This window comes from Myodes glareolus, chromosome 18 (assembly GCF_982192425.1).
Source record: "Myodes glareolus chromosome 18, mMyoGla1.1, whole genome shotgun sequence".
Classification (NCBI taxonomy): Eukaryota; Metazoa; Chordata; class Mammalia; order Rodentia; family Cricetidae; genus Myodes; species Myodes glareolus.
Window position 1 is genome coordinate 59,345,799 of NC_142043.1, and position 27,941 is coordinate 59,373,739.

Below are 27,941 nucleotides of genomic sequence, written 5' to 3' on the forward strand. Positions count from 1 at the left end.
CAATCTTACTTAAGTGTGCATCCACATGGCAACCAGGTCATCTGTAGGTCATAGGACAAAACTGTACCTCTATGTCTGTGCTCTCCCCACCATTAACTGCAGTTTTATGGGGGACACACATCCTTCACACAAATACCCCCTAAAATTCCATGTGTGATTCTTAAAAGTGTGGTTTGGATGTGCCTCCTATGGCGGTAGCCTCAAGACGGAACCTAAACCACAACCTGTCCATGTCTGGTAAGGAAGAACCTTATTATTCCATTATTTAGCATCTCCTAGAAAGCTATTGCAGCATCATAGAAAAGTCATCTACCGCGACTCTCCGTTACCCTCTGCAAGAATACCAAAGTCCAAGTAGTAGTTAAGGTTGGATGATCACCCAAGAATGGATTGCCTCCTGTAGGTCAAGTGTGTTAGACCCTGAAGAATGACATTTGCTCTTCATCTGAGGATGGCAGACTGAGTCATGCGTACACTGGGTCCACTTGCCTTCAGTTTGAGAGTAAATATCACAGAAAGATCAACATGTCTAAGATAGACCATGCAGTCTAAATGTGAATATTGATTTTGTATAGAAGTGCAGTGTCTTCTCCGTGTATCAAAAAATTAGTCAAAGGCAATTATTTTAAAAGTTTCCAAAAAATACAATACAAATATTTATATAGATGTATAGATAGAGAGAGAGGGGGGAAAGCACTTTGGTATTTATTTATGATAGAGATGTTTTAATTTTATTGTTAACTATTTCAAGTTTAAGGTTATAATTATAGACAATTAAAACTGTGCATTTGAAAGTATAGTTTCCATGAAAATAAATAAGTTTATAACCATATGCTCAAAAGAAAAAGACCAAATGTTTCGAATGCATTTTTGTTAATTTCTTAAGTATTTTTTAATCCTAGAGAAATATTATTCAATCTCAATGTATCAAACCCTGATAAAAGATAATTATGCATAAGACTATCCTGATAATTTCCAAGCTTTAAATACTCTTTACTAGAATATAACGTTCACAATTCCCACATTAGAATTAATAACTGGTATGTTGTTGATAAATGTGAATTAATTTCATCCCTAATGACAGTAAAACTTATACATAATTCATAGTTAAACTCAATCTTAACAGTTTTATGTAGGGGATTGAAATTACTAGAAACTAGATAAAGAATTAATAGTCTCCCTTCTAATGTGTAAAAATGAGCAAAATTATAATTTATAATTAGAGGTATCTAATACACTAAATTGTAAAAAGTAGAAGCAATGTTTTCACTGACGTCCAGTGAGATTTTGTTAGTCGAAGAATTGCAGTTCTGTTCTATGGAGGGACATTGCTACCATCCATAGAAATCTTGACCTACAAATTTAAAGCCCTTTTTTCATCAAGAGCATGTGTGTAGGGAGAAAGCACTGATTGAAGAGACTACAGCAAAGACAAGAAGATCCGTGGGAACCTTCAAATATAGAGAGTGCTACTCGATGGCTAGAGCGGCTCTGCTTTTGTGTACGTCTGCTGTCCAACATGAAAACCCACATTTCCTGAAGACAAACAGCTATGTCTCCTTCTGGCCCTATTTAAGTCATTCCTCAAGCATAGAAGAGTTTCTCTTTATAGTTGAGGAATGGCTTGGGACATTAAGAGTGAGTCCGTACACTTTCCCTGCCACATGGAGTTGAACTTCTTCACATCTTCTGAGTTGTAGATGGTTCACAGGCTCCTGTTGCTTCCCTCATTCCGAGTTCATTACTCACAGTCCAATGGATGGTGCCTTTCTCTTCTTGAGTTAATCAGTGGAGTGTCCTGTCTAAGGGCTCTGGAGGTATGGTTCTCACTTGATGAACCTAGAGAGGCAAGCTAAGCCAAATTATAGGGACTTAGGAAAAATCTGAAGAGCCTTATTTTTATTATTTGATACAAAAGAAATTTCAAAGTTTGAAAGGTGTTAACCAGAAAAAGCCATCCTGATTGTTAACAACAGAAGTCAAACCTTCCCCCTGAGTTTGGCTTCACAGTCATGACATGGTCTTGTTTTCAGTTTATGATGGTGAAGTCATCCGTCTTCAGTCTTCCGTGGTCTGCAGTAGCTGTGCCATTTAATTCATCTTCTAAGGGATAATTAATTTTTTTCTTGTAAAATTTTAAAACACGGCTATGTTCCGTTAACCAATGCACACAAAAAAATCACATACAGAGAAACCACATGATAGGAAAAGACATATCAGGCAATCTCCAACAAGGAAAATCCAAGACTATTCTATAACATAATGAAGGTACAATTCAGAGGCGGAGTTCTGAGATTGTAAACTTACATGAGGGGGTAAAACTTGCCACTTATTCTATCTTTACTGTGCCTGACACATAGTACATTCCAATGTAAAGTCACTCACTTTATTATGGCAGTAGGTACAAGAGGGTTGTCACAGATAAGCTGAATCAGCTGAATCATATGATCACTAGAATCCCTCCCAACTCATCTTGATTTGTAGCATGTGCCCTGTGGCTTTGATGTCCTGTTTCCTGCTATGTATGAATGGAGTCTTGCTCATTACAGACTTTTCCATCACTGTAAAAATAAGGGCAGTGATTTCTAATAGCCACAGGCTGTTTCTTATGATCAGCCTGTGTAGAGTTGCTTGGATAGAACATGTGCTGGTTGGAGCTTAAACCCAAGTTAGCATGTTGATCACATGAAAGATAACAAGCTACTATAATGATGGGGAGAGCCAGAGCTCAGCCAGAGATCCACATTGAGTGGGAAAGGGATTTTGATCAAAAGTTGTGCTTGAGAGGTCCTCCCATGCTCATTAAGAAACATAGTTTTACAATGTGAAGTAGGGAACCCATAAAACAGAATAACCAGGTGTGGGGGCCAGTGACAGGTTAGATAGGTGTTTGTCTTACTGTCAAAGCACGCCTCCCTGGCCAATGGCAATGCCATTGTGCCAAACTGTAAAGCTGGTAAGAAGAGTTTGTCTTAAAAGTTTTACGGAAATGATTTACAATGTCAAGTTTTCTTGTGTAAAGCTATAAGAACAAGGAAGCTAAGAACTAAGAACCTGGAAGAACGTTTACTTAAGTTTAGTCAAATAGGGAAACTTTAAAATTATCTCAGTTTATACAACCTGCAGGCGTTCCGAATGTAGACTGAGTTATTGGGGAATGCCTGGGCATCTCTCCCCATGTTCTCTTCTGTCCTTGGTAAATATATATCAGATGATTTTCCACGCTACCATGGGGCAGAGTAGAAGCCTTATACTTCTTCAGTATTAAACTCCAAGTCATGCAGTGTTGCCCCAAGCTTACAACATGCACACCCTATGCTCACATGGATGCTATGTGTTGACATTTTTATCTTGATGATAATTTGAGGAATCCTTTGGATTCTTACTCTCACGTCTTCATGCTGAAGGTGCTTTGTGAGTCTGAGCAGAGATGAACCTCTAATAGCTTCCGCCCACTTGGCCCTTGACTAATTTTCTTATTTATAATTCATCCCCAGAATCATGGAGAGCTGGCGTCTCTGAAGAGTCCTGTCCTGGCACTATTTTTCTTAGTTAAATATGTAGAATTAGGTCACTCTGAAACAATTACCACAAGGTTACAAATAATAGGAGTTGCAGTGGGTGTTTATTTCTTCTTATTTCCATTAAACTTTCGCATAACAGATATAAAAATGGTCGCTTAATTGGTACTCATTTGCAAATATATTGAATTCCAACATGTCAAAATAAATTAGATTTGTCTCTCTGTAGAAGGAGGGCAGTAGAACCAGATTGGAACCACTGAACTTTTATAACATCTATTGACAAACACTTTTTTCCCTAAACTGTGCAGCATTTAAAAATAATTAGGAGCTTTGTTCAGCATGCATAACATTTACTTTTATTGTTACTTCTTGAACCCAAATATAAACCTTGATTTTAAACTGTGAAATAATTGCTTCATCTCTATTTATACTGTAAAAATGGGGTCTGACATTTGGATACTACAAATTATGTTATTTTAGTAGATATTATCTAGATGACTCATATAGTTTTGAAATATTTAATTGAAAAAGAATTATTGCACTATGTATTTTCTCAAACAGAAATGTTAAGCAACTATTAATTTATGACACCAAGAAAAATTACTTTACACATTTCTTACATATAAATTATTAAAAGATGATAATCTTTCTGGTTTATATTTTATTTATAAAGATTATTAAAGTAAGTTTAGAGTTATTATGATCAGTTTTCTTCTAAAAACTACTACTGTTCTGGTCCGTGCATGTAATAAAGCATTGTTCAGCAAGGCAATGAAATGTGATGTCATATCATGAAGCTACTTGGGAAACTAAAGCATGTGTGGCTAAAGAAAGACAATATTCCATGCCATCTAATCATAACCTCATGTAATTCTGGGAAATGGGAGCAGAGATAGGCTACAACTAGAGACTCAGGAGGAGGGAAGGAGCAGAGAAAGTAGGGGAGTTCTGAGATCACCATAAATCAGACTTTTATTACCTAGGATAGCAGAAGTTGGGACTGTGCTGACAGCAGAAACAGGCATGTAAACACACCAAAACTGTTACCTGCTTGAGTCTCTGAGACTTGTGTGAGCTCAGTCTCACACAAGACCTGTGAATGCAGTATTAATAGCCATTTCTGCAACCAGGGACATGATCATATCTCACTATGCCTTCTATTTCATTTTTCATGAATAACGTCCTTATTTTTTCATTGCTGTTCTTTTGCAAAAATTACACAATGGAATGTTATTCAGTTCTTTTTAAAAAATTAACTACTCAGGTAAATGAGTGGTATTGGAAACATTCTGAGTGATTTAACCCAAACCCAGAAAGATAAATGTCACATGTTTTTGTTTTGTTTTTTTCATTTCTGGCTGTTACCGTTGATCTTCAAATATGTTCATTTCATTTGGAATATCCACAGGAGTCGGGAAATAGGAAGGGACCATGGTAGGGGGGTTTCAAGGGCATCCAATGCAGTGGTATAAATTATGGAACAAGAAGGATTAAGTGGGTGGTAGTGAGGGGGCAGAGTATAGCAAGGAATAAGGGGAGGAATAAGAACCTTTTTCAAAAGTATTAGTTAATTCTCCTACTCTAAAAGCTTTCTAAAATATACATATGAATTAGAGAAGTTTAAATGGAGTTATCCTAAAACAGGAACGTTGACCCAATTAGAACCCCCATTTTTGAGTTATTGTACAAAGGAGTCCAGAGGACCCCAAAACATTACAGATCATTGCCAATCTTCTTGGTTATTCTCCAGTTCATGGTAAGACCATGTAGCTGAAAGCACCAAATACTTAAGTTACAGAACATGGAGAAAACATACAGGGACTGACCTGGAAGCTTCATCCCTATTGGCTAGTTTTTATAAGGCTTGGGGGAGTACTGTGCCTGCTACTGTGGAGAAAAAGAAACCATCAGTCTTCCCAAGTGTGAACCATATGTGTTACAATAATGACTGCTGGCAAGAAATACAACAGAGGTGTAATAGTGGCACACATGTCATGGGAGTAACCAACCACTGTCTTTGGATTTTTAATCTTGCTCCATAAGAGGAAACACATACATCACATTGTAACTCAGGTCAAAAACTTGTGGCTATCCAGATAATAGACCCTAGGAGCGTACCTACTACTATTATTCTGCTAAGTGGAATTAGTATTAAATTGACTCCTTATGACTTGTAATTATACCAATAGATTGATGCATCTCTCAACCCTTTTCAGAGAAGCCTTTTAAATCAGTAGATGGTAATTAACAGAGGCCCACAACTGGTAAAGGTATAAGGAATGAAAGGCAGTGGAATGCTCAGCCCTAAATGGAAAGTCACACCCCCTCCTCCCACAGTTTAGGGGTCATTGTGAAAGATATGAGTGGAAAGAGGGTTTGGATGACTACAGATAACCAGTATTTTCTGGACATAACAGAGTAACAACACATACAAACATATAGCAGCTGTGATAGCACACACAAAGCCTGGGAAAGATAAAGCAGAACCTTCCATGGAGAGGGGAAGTTGGCACAGTCTCAAGAATAGCCAAGGGACTTTTCACAATTGATGGTTGCTGTGAGAGGAAGAGTCAGTTTTCTTTAAGTGTGTGATCCCTGGTGAGTTGACCATGCTCAAGTGATTGACTACACAACCAACTATATATGAGTAGCACAAATCGGACTTGATGGATTTTATGGCAGAGGGCTGGGGGCAGTGTAGAGCCACAAGAGATATAAAGATGGATCGTGTAGGGGTTGGGAGTAAATATGAGCAAAATGTATCATAAGAAAGTCTTGAAAAACTAATTAAAACTTTAAAGAAGAAAGGTAAGCTAACCAAAGAGATGCATACCCATAATCCCAGCACTCAGGAACACAGGGGCATGAATATCACTCAAGTCTGAGGGAGGCCTGAGCTACACACAGAATTCTACACCAATTAGACTGCTTAGCCAGATACTATCTTCAAAAATAAATTTAAAGAAATCTAGTAATTCACTTTATAAAAAGAATTTCAGATATATGAGTTAATGGTGGAAGATTTGTTTGGGCTAAGTCTTCTGAGAAATCTTTTCTTTTTTACCTATAATTAATTGCTGCTGAAATTAAGCAGTACATTTTGATTATATTTTGTAGAAGGAAAGAAAAGAATGATACATCATAATCTATCAGTCACAAAGAGTGAAATTTGAAAACACACTAAATAATGTCTACCCATAAATCAAATTTAGTCACCTGATGCTATAAAACAACATCCATTAGTTATCAAATTTTTAAAATTCATATAACTCACATTTTTAAAAACTTTGAATTTAATTTCTTTTGTCAGTCTGGAATATCACACTGGACTTGCATTCACGGAATTTGTTAATAGACTATAGCATCTAAGGTATGCATTGTCACCACTTTAACTCCATCCATCTCCATGGTGATTCATGCACACCTGATTTAACCTGATTGTGAGTCTGTTTCTCCATCCACAGGATTATCTTGCTTATAATTTGTAGTTGATGTATCTCATATTCAATTTATATCTCACTGCAGAGAGAGAATGTAATTTGTCAAATAATAAAACAGATTTTTTCCAGAGCATAAAACAATAATAAAATGGACCTGACTTCCCATAAACAGAGAAGAATTGAAAATGTTTAATCTAATGTTTACTTATCATAGAGGTCCACTCAATTCAGGCAGGAGAAAATTGAATTTTTATAGCAGTGTTTGTTCTGGTAGAGAGAAGTGTGCCACTAGAATAATTAAGGCAAAGGTTAATGAGCTGATATTGGTCTAGAAGGAAATTAGTTTTACACATTCACTACCAAGAAGAAATTTAAATGCTTTATTGGTATGCAGAAGATGTAATTTCATTGTAAATTACATCATTTTATTCATGTATTGATTATTTCATGTATCAAATATCTTGATTATTCAGTTAAAGTAGCAAAAATGAATACAACATATTGTTTCCATGTTTGAATTCTTTCCCCAATGTTAATGTTAGAAAGGTGCTTGTTCCAGCCGTCAAGTTCACACACATACATCTTGTCCAGATCACAAACTAGATCAGTCATGAAAACATAGCAGTTAGCTTATCACATATAGTAACAAGGCAGAAACCTAGTCTAAGCACCAGCAAAGAACTTCTATAAAAGAAATTCCAGGTTTGGAAATCAACCAATAGTTTGATTAATATGTTTTCTCATGTCTAACATATTAAAAGTAGCATGTAATATTATATCACAAATAAACAACTCAGAGTTCTAGGCTTTGAGTATCCACCTCAGCACAATCACAGCACAACAAACCTGAAGTGTAAGATTCACACCTTTTGTCATCTGGAAGATTTGGCAGTCAGGAACCCAGGCATGGACTAGGCATGGCCTGTCTTGTGATCTCTCACGGTGTTGTCATACAGGTGTAGACCAGGGATAGTCTCATATGAGGCTCATATCGATCCCCAATGAACTGGTAGCTTGGGTACACTTCTAAGTTCAAGGACTCATGTCAAGATTGAGAGGTTGTTAGATCTGGGGGCTTAGGTTCATTTCAGGTCGGTGGTCGAACATCCCTTTTGGATTTTTGTCACATTAAAAACTCCCCATGACAACTGACATCACTCAGTCCAAGGACAGATGTTGTCAATAAGGTCTGCTGGTTGCAGTGAAGAGAGAACCTTCAACTTCCTGCCGTATGTACCACTCCCCGAGTAGCAGTTATTCTGTCCTGCATGGGATGTGGTCAAGAGTAACCACTGCCTGGTGTTAAATGTTCAGTTATGCCACTCAGTCTCTTAGCTGACTGTTATTATGTTATTCTGGTTAGACATTAATAGCATGTGCCCTTCACGAAGGAGAAGACAAATGAGCAAGAGGGAAGAATGCCAGGGAGTAATAGTTGACAATCATGTTAGAACTCTCTGTCCTGCCCGTGCCCTATGGATCTCTCCTTTTAATCCTATCCAGGTTCAGTTCTACATGTTCACCCACTAAGCAACAGAGCTGAAACAAGTAGTCTTTCTTTTCCTTTGTGAGATCAAATACTACAAATTTATAGTTAGAGATCAAATCCAGCCTTAGAACTTTGTAAGTGTGCGGTTGTTCTTTAGTATGTTAGTGTCATTCAAAGGTCACAGTATTTCTACTTCACTGACCCAATACTGCAACAATATCGAGATTAGTTGCTTATGGAATATATTATTTCGGTAATACCTTACTTTAGAAATATACTTCTTCCATATGTCTTTTTCTAACATAACAGCATTAAAATTAATCAAAGAAATTGATTAAAATACTAAAGAAAGAAAGTATGAGATAGAATTCACTGTTTCCATAAGTGAAATGCTCTTAGTAGGAAAAGCATGGTACATCTATAATATAATGCAAATGTAGAGAGTCTGTGTACTGGCTGGTTTTGCGTGTCAACCTGATACACTTAGAGTCATCAGAGAGGAAGGAGCCTCAGCTGAGGAAATGCCTCCATGAGATCCAGCTGTAAGGTATTTTCTCAACTAGTGATCACTGGGGGAGGGTGATGGTGATGGTGGGTGGTGTTATCCCTGGGCTAAGGGTCCTGAGTTCTCTTGGAAAGTCAACTGAGCAAGCCAGGGGTAGCAAGCCAGTCAGCAGCTCCCCTCGATGGCCTCTGCTTCCCCTGCTTTGCTCAGTCGAGTTTCTAATAGAACTGAAGGATCCAGACCTGCTTGAGTTCCTGTCCTGACTTCCTTCATTGGTGAACAACAATGTGGAAGTGTAAGCCAAATAAACCCTTTCCTCCCCTACTTGCTTTTGGTTAATGGTGTTTTATCACAGCATCAGAAATCTTAACTGAATCTGTTTTTGTTGGAATTGGTATTATCAGAAAATTTTCTCTTAGATTTCCATTATTAAACTCTAGGAAAAAAACAATAATTTATTTTAATAGTTAAAATGAAACTCATGGTAAAGAATTCCATTGGCTTTTCCTGTAGTGTCCCACAAGGAAACTCAAAGCAACGAGTCATGTCACAATGGCCAAAGAAGGGTGATAGGTTTATTCCCCATCCTTAGTTACGAGGCAGCTCTCCCCAGGCCTTCAGATGACTAGTAAAGGAACCCACACTACACAAAGTACAGAGGTAAGCAGAGATGGATGGAAGTAAATTAAGCAAGTAAATTAAAGCTAAATAAGTATCTACTTTATACTTTTTTATCAAAATGGCATAAGTGGCTGTTATCCTTTCTCAAGGCCAGTGATGGAATGTGAGGTGATCACAGAGATAAACATAAGGTGGTAGAGTATTTTTTAGATCCTTTTAGATATGTTTAGCAGTTCATCATGCACAAGAATTGAGCAACTGAACAAAATTATTCATCAAGGATTTTATAGTGTATGTGTGTATATGTGTATCATTGCCCTAGACTGTACTTATAGTTCAATATCTGACGTAGGGATGCATCAAGAAAAGCATGATACAATGGCCAATAGTCTGTATTAGAATACTGAAGAATCTAGAGAGAAAATCAAGGTTTCTGTGAAAAGAACAAATATACAAAAACAACCGGCAAGTGGGGGAAATGACGATAGAATGTTCTTGTATGTGGAGAGCAGTGACACATTAATATTGTAGTTTCCACCGGCGTTTAACAATGCCAGACACAGCAAGTTTAGATGGTGTGGTGAGTTGTGAATCCTGAGCTATTGGGCGCCGCATGAGTACATGAAGTTGATGTCAGCATAGACTAGTTACAGTAAACAATATCATAATTACAGACCTGAGACTTTGAAAATACAGCAACAAACACAATGGTGGTGTCATAAAATGCTCAAATTAAAGAAAATAGTGAATTGAAAGAAAATGGGGATTTTGTAGGGTCATCCAGGTACTTACTGAGTCTCAGCACAAAGCTGTGCAGAATAATGGGTATAAGGACCAGAAATCGTTCAGAGGGCATATCCTTAAGTCCACTAAACCAAGAATACAGGACCTACATTTCATTTCAACAAGTTTGGCTAACAAATTTTTCCTATCTACTTACTGATTTCAGTCCAGAAGGTACTTTGGAAAGCATGTAATAAGTGTTAATAAAAATAATGTGATGTGACATTCTAAGGAACTTAGAAATTTTGATCATAATTTGTTAATGCTGACTTTTAATATAAAATTTCCTTATAGTATACATTATACTGTTAAGTTCAAAGCCACCATTATGATTCTATAAAATAAGTATATATTGCTATATGTCTGCTAGGTCAAGATTCCAAATGTTGGTAAAAGTTGAAGGCTGGAAGGGCTTTCATCACGTTGAAGAGAATGTGAGAAAATTTCCTGTGGTTTCTTCAAAATGGAACCTATTTTAAGCAGATGACCTAGGAACCACTTCAATGTGCATGATGCAAAAAAAGCCTGAATGGAAATATTCACAGTAGTGTTATGCACAGTAACCAAACTTTCTAGACACCTGAGAGTCTTTAGTTCTGAAAATAACCTGTAGTACAACCAGATGATAAAACTTTACTCAGGGATGAAAGGAAAGGGTGGCAAACATGAAGACATGGAGAAGTCGATGGATCATTGCTAAGCCGAAGCTTCCAGTCTAAAAAGCAACATATGTGATTGCAACAGAGTGGCCGTCTGGAACAGACAAGACAGTAGACACAATAGGAAGATGAGCGATTGTCATGGATCACCTGGAAGGAAGAGGCACATCATGAAGGCAAAATTGACAGATGCAATTAAATATTTGCCCAACGCCATAGAATATGCCATACCAGAATTGAGGTGACAATGGCTTATTAGTGCCCAACCATAAATTGTGGTGACAGTATCCATAGTGCTTGTGCATCGAGGAAGCGATGCACTAGGAGCAGCAGAAGGTATATAGGGAAATTCTTTACCTTTCTCTCCCTCTCAGTTTTTATGTAAACTTGAAGTTGCTTTGAAAGTTAGTCTTAAACAAATGAGATGGGAACCTCGGTAACCATGGAGAAGCTGGACATGGCAGCGCACATGGATTATCTCAGTGCTGGGGAGGTAGAAAAAACAAAATCCCTGGAGCTCTCTGACTAATTACTCTAATGAAATTTGTCTGTCCAGGTTCAGTGACTCTCAAAAATAGAGAGTGATAGAAGAAGGCATCTAACATCAAGAACAATCTCTGGCCCCCACAGACAAGTGTACATACATGCACGCACACCTGCTCATATATGTAACCACACTCACACATATGAACACTCATATACACATGTATTTATAATACACACATATAACCATACATCTAAACACTCATACGGACATGTGTTCACACCTGCACACGCATACACTCACACACACATGAGCACTCATACACATATGCATATGCATGCACCTATGTACATACAGTCGAACACACATGTATGCATACTACATACAGAAATGCAAAAATAACACACTATGTCAAGAAATGTTGATTAAAGGGATCAGCACGTCTTAAATTGGTCCACATATACAAATCACCCATGATCAAACCTTCCAAATGTTAAAATCAGAATTGTCATTTTTTAACATAAAGCTTCAAAGACTGTTGAGGTGGCATTCTATTAATATAACCAATGTGATGGGCCTACTATAAAATAATTTCTGTGTAATGCTTTAGGAATGGCAACAGGAAGGAAATGGCCTAAAATTTATAAAAGTATTACTGTTCATCAGTGGATTAGGAGTAGATAATTCTATGTTTTCAGTTTCACTCTTAAAAATAAATGTCGTTTATATTTTTGGTTGTGAGTCTAGCCATTGAAGACTGATCCGTCTTGCACATCTTTAATCCCAGTACTTGCGAGGCAGCATCAGGAGAATCTCTGAGTTTGAGGCCAGATATGAATGAATAAAAGAGTGAAATGACCATCTTTTATTTTTAAACCCTGCAGGCCTCCTCCTGTAAGTGAGCTTGCCACCAAAGGGACTGTAGTTGGTGTCATTTCTGCCGCCGCTATCAATCAAAGCATTGTGTACTCCATTGTGGCAGGAAATGAGGAAGGTAAGTACGAAATCTTGCCTGTTTTCCCCCAAAACCAATAAATGTAGAATCGGGTGAATTTTTGATTGACCTCTTATTTTCTCTATCCTAATGTAATTGCGTCCATCTTCAATGTAATTTACAACTTGATTAATAGTCGCGTTGCTTTAACTAAAGCCATTGTGTGCCCTGATTAATGTTTAACATTCAGTTATAGAAGCTTTTACCCTCTCTTTTTTGGTGATATTTTTGTGACATTTCTTCAAAATGAATGAACAGTTATTTCAAGCACAAGCGATAATTATTTTCTAGAGTCCTCTTTCCCTTCTGTGGACCACATGCCTGACCTCATGGCACGCTAATCCTGAGGAAGCTTATATAAGTATAGATACCAAAAGAGCCATATCAGTGCCAACAGACAGGTGTATTATGTAATACAATGCTCCAAACTTTCAAATCAGTTAACAGGAGTTTTGAATTTAGTCTCTCAGCCATGCTCAGAACGGTGGTCATGTGCTGTATTCCAGGAACGACATCATCTCCCACTATGTCCCCACCATGTTCCCACTAGGAGCAATATCATCCTCCTCCACTGAAATGCACTTCAACACTTGTCTGCTGCTTTCTCTTCTGAGGCCTTAAACATCCTGGGATGTGATGACTAGCTGAGGATGTTTAATACATATTTAATATAGGCGATTACTTTGAGTATCTAATCAAAGAATGAACATGGGTGCTCCTTGGCATCTGAAAGGACAGTCTTGAGACTGCCTGAATGGTTTAGGTCCCCACCGCTCACTAGAGTGGGCTGCCCCTTCAGGAAGCTCTCATCCACCTGCTGTTTATTGATCCTCTGTTTTCTCTCCACCATGGCATCTCCTCCTTCAGGCAATGAACCTCCTTTCCCCAGTGCTTCCAAAGCTGGAAAAGCTGTAGCTTCTCAGCCTGTTCTGATGCTCGCCCTGTCCTTGCCCTTGAAGGTAGCAATAAGCTCTATTTATCAACAGCTTCTACCACAGTGGCTGTTTTATGCAGTATATCCATTTACTCCTCCAGCAAATGCTGTGTGTCAGTTCTGTGATAACGAGTCTTCCAGCTACTAGGAGTGTAGAGAAAAGCAAACAAGCATGTTCCCCATGAGCTCAAAATTAAACAATCCAGTTACAGTTAAGCATGCATGTAGAGTATTTCAAAAGGTGTTGATCACTACAGAGAAGAGTAAGGAGGGATGTAGGGAAGGAGGCAATGGAGAACTATACCAGTAGACAACGCTCCCTTCTTTCCACTTAAATTACCTACATACGAACTTTAAAAAAGCAACCAAGGCAAATAATAATAATAATAAATAACAATAAAAGCATTGTATAAAAGTAACCTACAAGCTAAATTACAAACACTATATTCGGGGTTTATAGCCGGACACCAAATCTGCAGTATTAGATGCATGTGAAGAGTAAAAGGAGAAGACACCCTTTGTAAAAAAGGGTTTTTACAAAAACCCTTGCGTTTTGTTTTAAGCAAAACGCAAGGAGATTCTGTAAGAGAAAGGCTCTGCTAAAGCAGGACCATCTAACATCACGGTGACAGGAAGATTGCCAGCTGAGCACTTGCACCCAGCAGACTCAAAATAACATGCAACCAAAGCTACAGTCTGAACGCCATTTAGGGAACACACATTGATAATCCCAACAGCAGGAATGTGTTTCTGAATACCAGAACCCTACCACTTTGAAGCTTAACAATTCTTTCTGATGTTTCTAGTGCTGTTGAAACCATAACACCCTTTAAAGAGAATTTTTTTTGTCATGTGAAGAAACTAAGGAGCTATATCTTAAATTCCAGATAAGTTCGGAATCAACAATGTCACAGGGGTTATCTACGTGAACGCACCACTGGATTACGAAACACGGACCAGCTACGTGCTTCGGGTGCAAGCAGATTCTCTGGAAGTGGTCCTCGCCAATCTCCGGGTTCCTTCAAAAAGTAAGCTACATTGCTGAAGAGAATGAATATGTTTTGTGGGAGGTTTTGCCGGTTTGATAAGGAATTACATATGCATAAAATAAAGCTATATTTTAATGCCGTCGGAACCTCTTCAGTGGCTGGTAGCAGATGACATGGCAACTCTAGGGATGAGATAATAACATACGTTCTATTTACAGATAATGTACAAAATACTATTATACTAACCTCACTTGCATAAGTCGACCCTTTGAGAGCCTGGGAGCATGGCTAACAATACTGCAATGGATGCATGAGCACCAGACACTGACTACATGAGAACAGAGGGAAAAGCACATTAAAAACCATAACTAGTGGGCTGACAAGATGACTCAGTGAGTGAAGGTGCTTGCCACCAAGCCTAGACATGAGATTGATCCCAGAATCCTCATCGTAGAAGAAAAGAATTAATGCCTGAATGTAATCGTCTGACCTCCACACACATATGGAGGCATGCATATGCCCAAGGTACACACAGAGAGACAGAGAGGGAGCGAACGATAATAAAAGTATAGTATTTTAATATTTCTGAATTAGTGATTAACAGTAATGCCAAGTTACATGTGGCATCCCATTTGATTGCCATGCATTTCTGTGTGATGATGAGATGACCACCCAGGTCCCTCCCCAGGTCCCCATGGTTGAGGAAGTGATTCCTTCAAGTTCTCCTCTGACTCCCACTTACCTGTGATGAACCCACATGTGCGCACACACAATGGATTAAATGGATGCAATTTTAAAACCCTGTAAATGCAAGCATTTACACTTTTAGAGAAAGGTAGAAGATTCTATAGACTGAAAACTTCTCTGGACAAACCAACAGATAAAATGTTATAAAAGAGCGGCGTAGACCTTGTTGGCTAAAACAGATAATATGATCTAAAAGAAGGGTATTATGTAGCTTGTAAACATAGCACGTGGAAAAAGCTAATTGAATTGTAACTATCACTTTTCATTGAAACAAATAGCTTTCAAAGGAAAATTTAACTGCAGGCTCAGGGGGTAAGATCTTGTATTTCAAAATGACTATCTATAATTTTCAGAATAGAAAGATGGTAAGCTCTCTGTATAAGTATAATACAAGTAATTCCCTTCACTATAGTGTAAACGTAAAATGGAATGCAGTGGAAGTTTATCCAGTGCCCAGGTATATGCTTGGCTGTGCTCTGGTGGGTATGCAGTGATGAGACCAGCTAAGAAATGCTCATGAATTACCTCACAGAAATGCCTGAAGTCTAAAAGGCACATGTTCATTTGACCCCTGCCTGTTTTTTTGAATATTGCTATTAACATTTCGTGACCAACCTTTGCCTTCTCTTTGAAGTGAAGACACATGCATTTCCAACATTGTCGCATTTATTAATAACTGTTAATAGCCTGTAATCAATCCCTAGTCCATTAACTATGCAAATAAGTAGACCATTATGTAAATTGAGGTTAATTAATTAATTGTCTAAAGGTTTTACTTTGCTACAAAATTAGCTACCCTAAGGATTTTAACTCTATTGTACAATATATTAATAAAAATAAGAATCTAATTCACCAAAGTTGTACTTTATTGTGACTTCTTTATCAAGTGATTGTTCATAAAATCATTTTCAAAGTGAATTTTATAACTGTTCTATAAATGGATTTAAAATGTGAATGAGAATTAAAACAGGTGATTATAGAATTTATTTCATAGATTCAGCATTAGAGTTTAAGACAGTATGGACTAGTGGTTTTTAGTGTTAGGATTAAAGTTGGGCATATTTCAATTTACTGGGGACTGGAGAGATGACTCAGCAGTTAAGAGAACTGCCTGCTCTTCCAAAGGTCCTGAGTTCAATTCCCAGCAACCACATGGTGACTTACAAGCATCTGTAATGAGATCTGGTGTCTTCTTGAGGAAGAGACCTGGCCAGTCGTCCTCATCAACTTAGACTATGAAACCCAATGTGGACAAGTGCAACAGAACCACCATATATGGGCTGCCCATGCATGCTTCAGCCTTGCTAGGGCATAAATTTCATTTTTTTCCATATTTCAGTATCTAACTCTTACCTGACCATCACAGAGAAATATTAACATCTCTTCTACAATTCCAGCTACCTGCCATCATGTTTTTTCTAAATCCCATCAGATACATCCTATCCATCTCTGAATATCTCCATGTTATCTCTTAAAGATAATGCCAACACAAAACAACTCTGACCTCAAAAAAAATAAGTGATATTTTTTTCTTGAAACAAAACTGACGACTGCTACCCAAAACATAAAATTCAAGTTGTTCAGAAAGACTCATCCCATTGTGGCAGTGATTACATGCTTTTTGTTAAGTTACAGGATAAGGAAATTTATAAATTAAGGCATTAAAAATATCAATAATAATGGGTATTATCTGTGAGCTACAGTGTGAGAGCTGGGAACTAGAAGTAGATCCTCTAAAAGAGCAAGTACTCCACTTAAGCCGTCTCTCCAGCCACTCCATTCAGGCTTTAAAGCCCTGAAGGTGGGGCCTTAAGTAAGTGACTTAAGTAAGGTTGCTTAGCTGGAAAGAGCAATTGCTATCAATCTCCAAATCCGCATGGTTGAGGAAAAGATTCCTATAAACAACCAATGGATACTACCCACAGGAAACTTACCACAAAGTGAGCAAATCTCTGCTATGGTTCTTGGATGCTACCTGACATCATAATTAACTCTTGGAAGCAGTGATTTGCTAACACAGTATAAGGTCTCGCGTGATCCAAAAGATGTTAGGTCAGACACAGTAGTGAGCAGAGTCAGTGCATTATGAGTCAAGTACAAATGCCCACAGCCTGGGAACACAGATTCAGCTTGACCTTTGGGTCACTGAGTGAGATGGTCCCTTGGGGAAAGGCACCTGTCAACCAGCGTCTGATCCCTGGACACTCCAGGGTGAAAGGATACTGTTCACTGAGATTCACAGGTGTGTCTTGGGTCATGATGCATGGCCACACACTAGAAATAAATAAATACATAATAAGTAAATCTTTAAAAAATCAAGTGAAATAGCATAACATTTAATAAACCAAAGAGAATGGAGAGGTAGATAGATGATAGATGATAGATTGATCTAGAGAGAGAGAGAGAGAGAGAGAGAGAGAGAGAGAGAGAGAGAAAGAGAGAGAGAAGTTACTTTAAACAGAGCACTTTTGACTCTCTATACCTTAACAGGCAACTTCTGGTAACATCCCTAAATTGAGGGGGTGGGGCAAGAGGAAGTTTGTCTTTAAATAAAATTTAAAGCATTAATTTTTATATTAAAGTAAATATTTTAATTCATTTTTAAACACACTTCCGAATAAAAAATTATATTCTCCTTTTTATTAATATGTATTAATTACATAATATGAGATTCAGTAAAAACCCATGTTCAATGAAAACCTATACTGAGGTTAGTTTTTGTAGGTCCTCCATTTGAGAAAGGGTGTAGTGCTCCTCCTTCTGTGAGTGGATGGTTTCACTTATTTTCCCCCATGTCCACGTTCTTTACTGCAGATAACAAAGTCTCATTCTTGTCTGGGGGTGAATTATGTTGCATTGCATGTGTACGTAGCAGTATTCCCTACTCATCCATTGGCGGACAGCGGACATCTAGACTGATTTCATAGCTTACCTATTGTGATCATGGCTGTGTTTGGGGTCTTCTCTCTGGCTGCTGGTTTTATTTCCTGTGCTTTTTACCTAGAAGTAGAATGGATGAGTGGTTTTTATGGCTCATCTAATTTTAATTTGACAAAGAAATTTCGTACTGTTCTTCAAAATGATTGTGCAACTTTAGTATCAATGGAGGAGAATTGTATTCTTCTTTTTAAAAACGTGTTTCTCAACAAGAGGGTTTGTTTTCTGTTTGCCTGCAGGCATTTATTATGTTTAGCTTTTGTTAATTAGCTGCTGTCTAGTCTCAGGTGGCGTCTGTTGTTTTGGTTTCATTTCCCTGACAGATGAGGTATTGATAATTATCCATATATTTTACTGGTCATTTGCATTTTTCCTTTGAGAAATATCTGTTGATGCCATTTAATCATTTTTTGGGTTGTTCTTATTGTTAAGATTTTTTTAACTTTCTAATATAATATGTTCAGATAATATATTGTCAGATATGTTGGAAAATGTATTCTTCTAATCTGTCGTACACTCTTCGCCCCAGTGCTATTTCCTGCGCTCTGCCGAGTCTCTTTATCTGAAGGAATTGCCTCTGAAGTTTCGCTTTTGTTCCTTGTGCATTGAGAATCATGTCTCAATCAATGCAAAGAATTTCCCTATAACTTTCTTCTTATTGTTTTACAATTTCAGGTTTTTAAACTGCAGTATTTTTAAGCATTTATCAACCAGAAAAAAGTATTTTAAATCAAAGATTAGAAAAGATATTGAAACAATACATATTCTTTTGTAGGGAGTTATGAGATGGGGTTATTAAGATACACTATACCCATATATGAAATTTTTAAAGGAGATATTTAATTGAAAATTAAATGTAAATCTTTAAAATGTGGTCTTTAAAAAGCTATGACCCGTGGCTCTGTTCTGAGTCCTAATTTAGTACGACTATAGGGTGAGAATACTTGTAATAAGCTGAGCCTCATTCATGTACAAGTTTTTGTTAGAATTACTAATATTGAGTGGGGCACAGAATAATGTTAGGGTATTTCTAGCAGGCATGGGGCCCTGTTGGTTCTTATCCCAATAAAAGCAAAATTGGTGTATAACAATAACCTTAAAAACAGAGTATATAAATATGCCCATTGGGTATTTGTTCAATGCAGGAACGAATCTGGAAAGTTAAGGCCAAATTGTGAAAGGATGGAGTGCCAGAACAACAGCATCAAATAAATATCACAGTACTCATCCACCCAAAGACTCGGTGCCTAAGCACCACTCCCCTCCACTTTGCCCACATTGGCTCTCTAGCTTTGGCTATACTGAAGATGAGCCACATCAGCGCTGTAATGAGAAGAATGTGCCAGGTTTCTGTTGTCACTTATCACTTACTATGGGAACAGCCCATTTGAGGGATTACCTTTCTTGGGGTAAAGTTAGACTGGCTCCTATGGCATCTCCTACTCTGTTTTCTAGATCTCCCCTACACCTTCATCCCATTCTGACAGTATCGGCACATCCTTGCTCAGTCCCCACGTGCAACACTGCTTTTGATCAAATAATTTTGATCATAAGAGCGTAGGTATTTCTAATAGACCATCTGTCTTGAACACTGGCACCTCTTTAGTTTCTGTGCATGTGCTGTGTCTCCCCACCCCAACCCAATTGCTCCTGAGTCCACAAAGTAAAATATCCTGTGTCTCAAAGCATGCTCTGCAGAGCTGATAACCACAAGACCCTGCACAGAAAAGTATGACAGCATTTCTGCCACAGCGATACCCAAATGCTTCATTTTTATGTAGTGTAAAAGAAGCAACATGAAACTTTATGACTGGGGTGGATTTATGTAATTCCACAACTAAAGCGGCAAGTTTTGCTTTATTGTAAAATTATAATTATCTTTAAATGTCGAAGAGAAAACCAAATCTTTTCACAAGTATGCCATCATATTTTTGATTCCGTTAACTAGGCCTTCAATCAGGAACAAATGGCAGAGCAATTAAGATAAGCTTAAACTGGTGATAAAACAGACTCAAATGCTATTGATTTCATTTTATGGTTTCGCTTTAGGGTACAAGCTTGTAATACATTTCATTTTCTTGGCTTTCTCCGGTTTCAGACAGAAGGTCTGTGACAGATAATGCTAATGACTATTTGTTATTGACTGACTTACAAAAACATTCTTCTCGCAACTCAAGCAACAAAACTGAAGCATGCTACATAGTATGGTCTTCACCATAAAAATGCTAGGTACGATCAATGCTTTGCGAATAATTCGTTTATTTCAAATATGGAGACTGGTTTAAAATAATGCCTTGTCGTGTGTAGCATTTTTATCTCAAACGTTTTAGGCCTCTTAGCCACGAGTGGTGGTTAAAAATCTAAGCACCAGCGCTCAGCAGGCAGAAGCAGAAGGGTAATGAGCTAACCTGAGCTGCATACGTAGTTAAAGGATAGCCCAAACTGCTTGAAAAGATCATGTTTCAAATAATTATTGATAATTTTGCTCAGTGGTAGATGCCTAGCATACACAATGCCCATGGATCTGATTCTTAGGACCAATAAATAACTAATAAAAAGTATTTAAGAGATTAGGAATGCATAAAATGGTCTCCTTGCTTATCTTTGAGAACTGACCACAAGTGAAATCACAAAAGATGTAATTTTCTTCCTTCTTCAATTTCCTCTAATGATTGCAACTGACAATTGTATGTGTTGTTACTCTGAGCCTTGTTCATATATTAAAATATTTTTTCCCTGAACTAAGTTACCAGTGCCATCATCTGAGCTTCTGCTAAGCTTTTTAGTCCAAGTTTGAATTAAGAATCAAGTCAAGATCGTTTATTGAATTAAAAAGTTTTTAAAGCTTATACTCCATTCCCGAAAATAGAAAGCACAAATGCTCTATTCATAATAAGAGTCCTCAACGATACAATGGGTCCCTGTGCTTCTGCAATCAGAAAGACACTTGCTCCATGGAGAGTAAGTAACTCAATTTAATGCACACAAAAGTATGCATATAACTGAAGTTCATTAAATAATGCATAGAACTAAAACATCATTTCTGAAAATGGAAAATTGAAGCAACTGTCTAAGCAATATAAAATACAGGGATAAATCATCATTATTTTCTTCTAGATGACATGAACCTTTTACTGTTTATGAGTAAGAGTCAACTCTATTTAGTCTACAGATATTTAATTTTGATCAGGGTTTGGATGTAACTCGGAGGAAGAATGCTTGCCTAGCATACACAAAGGCCATCTGTAGTCCCTCGTATAGGAGAAAGGAAACTTGGGTCTGAAGCATAAAACCAGGGTTATGGAGAGAAAAGCTAAATAAGCCTTTTGGCTTCATGGGCTTTTGGATGCTCAATAGTGCCTGTAACTGAATGGAAAACCTTGACATGTCTGTCCTTCCTTTCTTGTCTGAACCTCTGGGTCAATTCCTTCCAGGCCTGTGTGCAGACATGCTGACTCTCCCTTGGGGCAGAACTAGTGCCCTCCTAGTCTCTCAGAAGCTATAACAAGCATCTGAAGTCATTCAGACAAGATGATACTTGCCCATTAACCTATGCCAGCAAATCAATAAAGGCTGCCTCTTCTTTACCCAGAGAGCAGCCTGGCCTCTTTGTCAGGCTGGTTCGACTGCACTGATTGTAGAAGGCCCAGCACAGTCAGGCCTGGGTTTTCCCTGTGTTTTCTGAGCATGTAACTCAGTCGTATTTCCATTGCTTCAGTGACAAAAGACCTCAAGTCTCCAATAGCATAGCTGACATTTGATAATTTCTCGAAGATTTAGTACACCTGTTATGTAGGTTTTCGTTTATTTTACTCCTTACAGCCCCTGAGTAGTGGACGTTTTTTTTCTACTGAGAGAAATACTTTATTTTGATCTGATTTTAAAAGCAGCTGAACCTGCTGGTTCTTGATTGTTGGGGGAGAGGGAATCTCATTAACTAGACAAAGATAAATCTCAGCATTGTTTTAGAGCAACAACCCTGAGTCCAACAGACCTAATAGGCTAGGCTCCATAGCAAGCTGAGGTGAGCAATCGTGAAAAGGCACAGAGGCATTTCCGTCTGTGTGGCTGTGCTGAGAAGATGAACCGATAAGGGTGTCAGTGGTCAGCTCCACCCTTAGAGGACTGGCGTGAACCTTAGGTTTGACTATAGGGAGAATCGGGGCAGGGGCAAGAAGCTTGCACAGTTAACCAGTGCTGGACAAGGTGTGTCTCCCCAGTCATCCTCTCAGCTGCAGAGTTGTTTGAGAGGAGAAATCTGGTTCCTGTAGGAGGACTACACCTGGGTAGCATGAATAATAAAAACCCAGAGACAGATATTGGGGTTCAAGCTGAAAGATCCGAGAAGCAAGGCAGCCAACCATTAGAGAGTTCTTACCTCTACAAAATCTTCAGACTGAAAAAGAGAGCGAGTTCCTGTCTCATCCTGCCTTATAGTCCTCTCTAGTGAGGGATTAAAAGTGGGCACCACCACCACCCAGCCTCTATAGCTAACTAACGTGGCTGCTAGGGGTGTGTGCCACCACTGCTGGCCTGTATGGCTGACTAGCATGGCCAACTTTGCACTCTGAGCTTCAGGCAAGCTATAATTTATTAAAATACAAATAAAATATCATGACACACCTGATTCACAGTTCAGCCTCACCAACGGAAATAATTGCCCTCACTTTGGAGGTGCTCTGCCCAGCGAAGCTCACCTATTCTTGAAAGCCAGGGCAACTGCAGCCAAGAATAATGATATTTATCTGTGTGCCTTTGGCCTTGCTGAGTGTGAGATAGGTCAGGCATATCTGAGTCTTTACCACGTCTGTGCAGAGTCATGAAGAGTATGGCCCAACGCACAGACATACATGAAGGCAGAAACACTAGGCATCAAACCTGCTGTTAGTAAACTTATAGAATAAGTGAGAGGCCGATGCTTTATAGAGAAAAAACTCTTTTAAAGACTGGAGATAGAACCCAGGGCTGTGCTTATACTAGGAAGATGTTCTGTATCTGACCACTATTCCCTGATCACAATATTAGTTTCTAGAGCTGAGGAGACGGCTTAGTAGTTGTCAGCTCTCACTGCCCTTTCTGAGGACTCTAGTTTGATTTCCAGCACCCACTTCTGGTGGCTCACACCTGTCTATAACTTCAGCTCCCAGGGATTCGGTGGTGTTTCTGACCTCAAAGGTACCTGCTAGGCACTGCCTAAGTTAGGGGGTGACCAGACTGGGGTGGCAAGGACTGAAGAACTGGTAGACACACATAAAGAAAAGCTGTGGTCAGGTGATCCATGCACTCTGTTGAAGATGCACAGAAGTTCAGAAACTGAGCATCTTCATAACGCGCAGCAGCAAGGAGAAAGAGGCAGGTGGCTGGTGTCCGCAGGCGGTCTCTGGCGTGAGCCGTCTCAGGCTGCCGCCTTCCAGGAGGGGGTCGCTGCAGCTGATTACTTTTTCTACACTGTCAATATCGATGATTAGACCAAGAGAAGGCTTGACCTTTCATTTGAGAAAAGCCTTGCCGTGGTTCTGAAGCACTGGGACCCGTGGCATGGCTGTGTGTGTGTCAATAATACATATGCCCTCAAGACTTCATGTTCTTCACACTCATTGTGTTTATCTAGAGAAAAGAAGTACCATAGAAGTGCCACGTGCAAGGAGTGTGAGCGGAAATGACCCTTTAAGTGAGTCTTGGTCTCAACTGAAGTGTGATCCCCATTCAACAAAACATCTAGGCGGCCGCTTTTCTTGATCCTATATTCATTACATCTATTTACTTTCGAGTAATAAATATGGCTGAGAGTGGTGCTCCACACCCGTAATCCTCTCTCTTGGGGCTAGATACAGAGACAGGAGCATCGGTTGTTGCTGTCATCTTCAGCTACAGAGTAAACCAATTCCAGCCTGGACCTAGCCTGTCTCAAGACAACCAGAGTCAAAAGCAGATTAAAAATGACTTCCAAGAATAAGGGCATCTTAATTTCTTCGCTTGCACTCTTCTCCTTTTAAAATGAACTTTCATTGCTTCGATCCACATCAACCCCTGATGACTAGCCTTAATTTCAAAGCGTCCCAGTTTTGAAACTTTTAATGATAAGTGGTCCCTGTCAAGTGGGAACAGACACATCTGGCCTTGATTTCTTCATGAGGAGAAGGATGTGACATTATTCCATTTTGCAGTGCCCCAGTTTCTCTCACCAGGACACGGGTGATGTGTGGAGAATCTCACAGAAGATGAATTTTGAGCTTGATTCTGTGGGTCGATCAAGCAGGGACAGCACTGTAGAGGGGAGGATATTATTTCAGGGGCCATTGTGACCACACCTTTGCCTTCACGTTGCATAATTTTTGTAGTAAATGTGATGTAATTCTCTGTACAGTTGCTTTCTGTGAACAAAGCACTTTCCCATTGTCAATTGCTCTAATTCACTCTCACGTTTTGCTTTTGGTTTTTGTTTTTCCATCCTGGAGATTCTGCCCCAGTTCTCACTCACGGTAGTTGTATATTTTTCAGAAGTCACACGCTAGCCCCTTAACCTGACCTTTGACATTTATGATGTATGTAAAGACCGTGCTATACTTATTCACATGTTATTGCCAATTGCTTTAGAGAATTTTGTACCGTTTCTGCATGACATAGTTTCTGCTAAGTGCATTATGGTTTGTCTAGAATTTAGAAACTTTCTAAAAATTAAACATAAAGATAAGTACTGGATATGAAAGTAGCTAATACAACCTAGTATATTCCATGGTAAAATTGATGAACACATGCATAACAAGCTATAGAAATGATGTTCTTTTGACCTTGAGATGAGATCTCTATTATCTTAGATTACACCTCGGGGACTGGTAAAGGATTTATAACCTGTCCTTGTTAGTCTTGTTCTTTGAATAATATTCATGTAAGTCTTTCCAGTTCTATTAAGCATCTAGGTAACTCTTTTTCTGTTTCCATATTGACCATGTTCATTTAACCTTAAGGAGTTATAGCCTGATGTAGAGGTGCATGCCTGCAACCCCAGTAAATAGAAGGTAGAAGCTGTAGGTTAAGAGTCTCAAGGTCATTATAGGCTACACTGCTAGCTTGATGCCTGTCTGGGCTATGTGAGACCCTGCCACAGAAGCAATTTCTTTTTTATTTAAAACTACTTCAAGGATAGCTGCCTTAATTCCTTTGCTTGCCCCAGTCTCTCTTTTTAAAATGTCCTTCCTTTGTACTTAGTGCAAGTTGTATAGAATCAAGATAATTTATAGAATAGGGAATGTTACTCAGCTGGGAAGTACTTGCATAGCACAGGCAAGAATCTGAATTCAATCCTTAGGATGAACCACCCAAAGACAGGAAAGAGGACTTATTCAAGATGCAAATATCTAGACTGTATTTCCTATTTCATTATGTAGGAAATACATGCATATTATATATTGTTCACAACAATAATGTTTTAAATTATTATATGAATGGGACACATCAAAAGATATGTAACAACTTAAATCAGAGCATTACTTTAGTAGTCTTTATGTGCACAAACATACATACATACACACACACATACACACACACACACATACACACACACCTTCCAAGCAGAGTAACTCTTTTAAAGTTATTTTGTCCCTTAAAACAACTATGAATCTTTTAATCTAAGGGTATATGCCTAACATGATTTTGTTTCTGTCATGTGGCCCCAAGAGCCTTATTTCCTTGCCACTGGAATCAAAGTGAAGGGCTGAATCGATAAGGCCACATTGATTGCTCACTAGACACAGCATTTTTCTCTGTATGAGAAGAGGGCAGGTGGCCCAAAAACAGACCCTTGTCCTCAGATGTTTGTATTCAGTAAGACATCATTGTGAGGAATACAGCAGTAATGTTGCAGTGTAGGTGGAGGCTGCTTGTTCGTTTCCTGGCGGCCCTGAAATAATCACACAGAAACTATATTAAGTACAGCACTGCTTGGCCTCTAAGCTTAGGTTTCTTATTAACTAACTCTTACATCTTAAAATAACCCATTTTTATTATTCTATGTATTGCCACAAGGTTATGACTTACTGGGTAAAGTTCCATCATCTTTTTCCATCAGCAGCTAAATGGAGTCTCTCTGACTCCACATTCTTTCCTTCTCTATCTCTGCTTGATATTACTGCCTTGCTCTATTCTGCACTTTCATAGGCTCAAAGAAGGTGTAACCTTGCTGACATAGGTGTGGTCTTGTTGGAGGAAGTTTGTCACTGTAGGAGTAGGCTTTGAGGTCTCCTATGCTCAAGCTACTCCCAGTGAGACAGACCACTTCCCGTTAGAACTCTCAGCTACCTCTCCGGCACCATGTCTGCCTGCGTGCCAACATCTGCTACCATAATGGTAATGAACTAAACTTCTGAAACTCTCAGCTGCTACCTGAATTAAATGTTTCCCTTTATAAGAGTTGCCATGACCACGGTGTCTCTTCACAGCAATGGAAACCCTAAGATACATATGAAGCTGAAATTTGTCCCTTCAAGACCTGTGAAGGACTCTGTTGGGATTTGAATAGGTCTTACATTGAATCAGTAAATTGTTTCTGGTAGGTTGGCCATTTTACTGTATTAATTCTACCATCCCATGAGTCTGAGAGGTCTTTCCATCTTCTGATAGCTTCTTCAATGACCCATTTTTCATTCAGTAGTAAGTTGTTCCATTTCAGAGAGTTTGTAAACTTCTGTTAGTTCTGTTGTTGATGATACCCAGTTTTAAACTGTGGTGGTCAGATAGAGAACAGCGTGTTGTTTCAATTTTCTTGTATCTGGTGAGATTTTCTTTGTGTGAAGTATGTGGTCAATTTTGGAGAAAGTTCCATGAGGTACTGAGAAGATGTTATATTCTTTTGTATTTTAGTAAAAAGTTCTGTTAGGTCATTTGATGTATCATATCAGTTAGTACCAGCATGTCTCTGTTTAGTTTTTGTCTGAATTACCATGCCTCTTGGTAAGAGTGGAGTATTGAAGTCATACACTATCACTGTGTGAAGGTCAATATGTGATTTAAGCTGTAACAGTGTTTCTGGAAATTTTATGACTCAGAAACAATAAACATAAATTTAGTTTGCCATTCTTTTTAGTCATTATTTAGAATGCAAGTCTAACAGTCAATTCTTCAAAATCTAATTCATTCCTTTATTCCCAGGACTTTTGATAAGTTCCATTAATCAATCTTGTTCTTGTTATCACCTCTTCAGGAAACTTGTAGAGAATTAAATCCCTAAATAATAGCTTTAAAAATAATTACAGACAAGAAGTTCAAAGGAAATTATTATTCTAAATGCTTTCACTTTCTATTTGGAAAGTCTTTTTGCTAGTTATTTACATACAGCACGGATTTTCCATCTTGACTGTATGACATACAGAGCTGCTTGCCTGCTTTATTAAAACATACAAGGGCAGCAAGAACACTAGGCAGGTCAGTGGCTCAGCTTTGCTCATACACTGTTTCCATAGAAGACATTCCAAGACATTAGCAAGGAGGCTAAATACAGCAATAAAGCAAACAAGGAGAAAATGTTATTTTAAAAATCTACATTAGCAAAGATTACAGAAAAAGGAATATGGATATTTGTGCAATTCTCTCACATCCCTGTCTTTGGTATTAAATAGACCTGGAATTCATATCAAGTGTCAGTATTTATTATATTTTCTAAAGTTGTGAAAACTCAACTTTCTTTAGGGGTAAAATGTGTTTATCTCATTGGATGGTGGAAAATTTTAAGCATGATATTTTTATTATTCTCAACTATTCCTTGTTAGGATACCTGGGTAGAAATGATGAAAGTCATGTTTGGCTGACTCGTGAGAAGAATTGATTAGAAAAATCCTCT

At 38.4% G+C, this 27,941-nt stretch overlaps 1 protein-coding gene across 4 annotated transcripts in view; it reads left to right on the top strand.

The window, feature by feature from the left end:
• Positions 1–27,941, top strand: part of Pcdh15 (protocadherin related 15) — a 1,307,054-nt gene that overhangs the window by 1,184,730 nt on the left and 94,383 nt on the right. For all 4 annotated transcript variants that reach the window (XM_085679751.2, XM_087898231.1, XM_087898232.1 and 1 more), the window contains 2 exons: positions 12,390–12,499; positions 14,321–14,461. In XM_085679751.2, the coding sequence (XP_085535877.2) occupies positions 12,390–12,499; positions 14,321–14,461 (251 nt within the window). The remainder of the gene's footprint in view (positions 1–12,389; positions 12,500–14,320; positions 14,462–27,941) is intronic.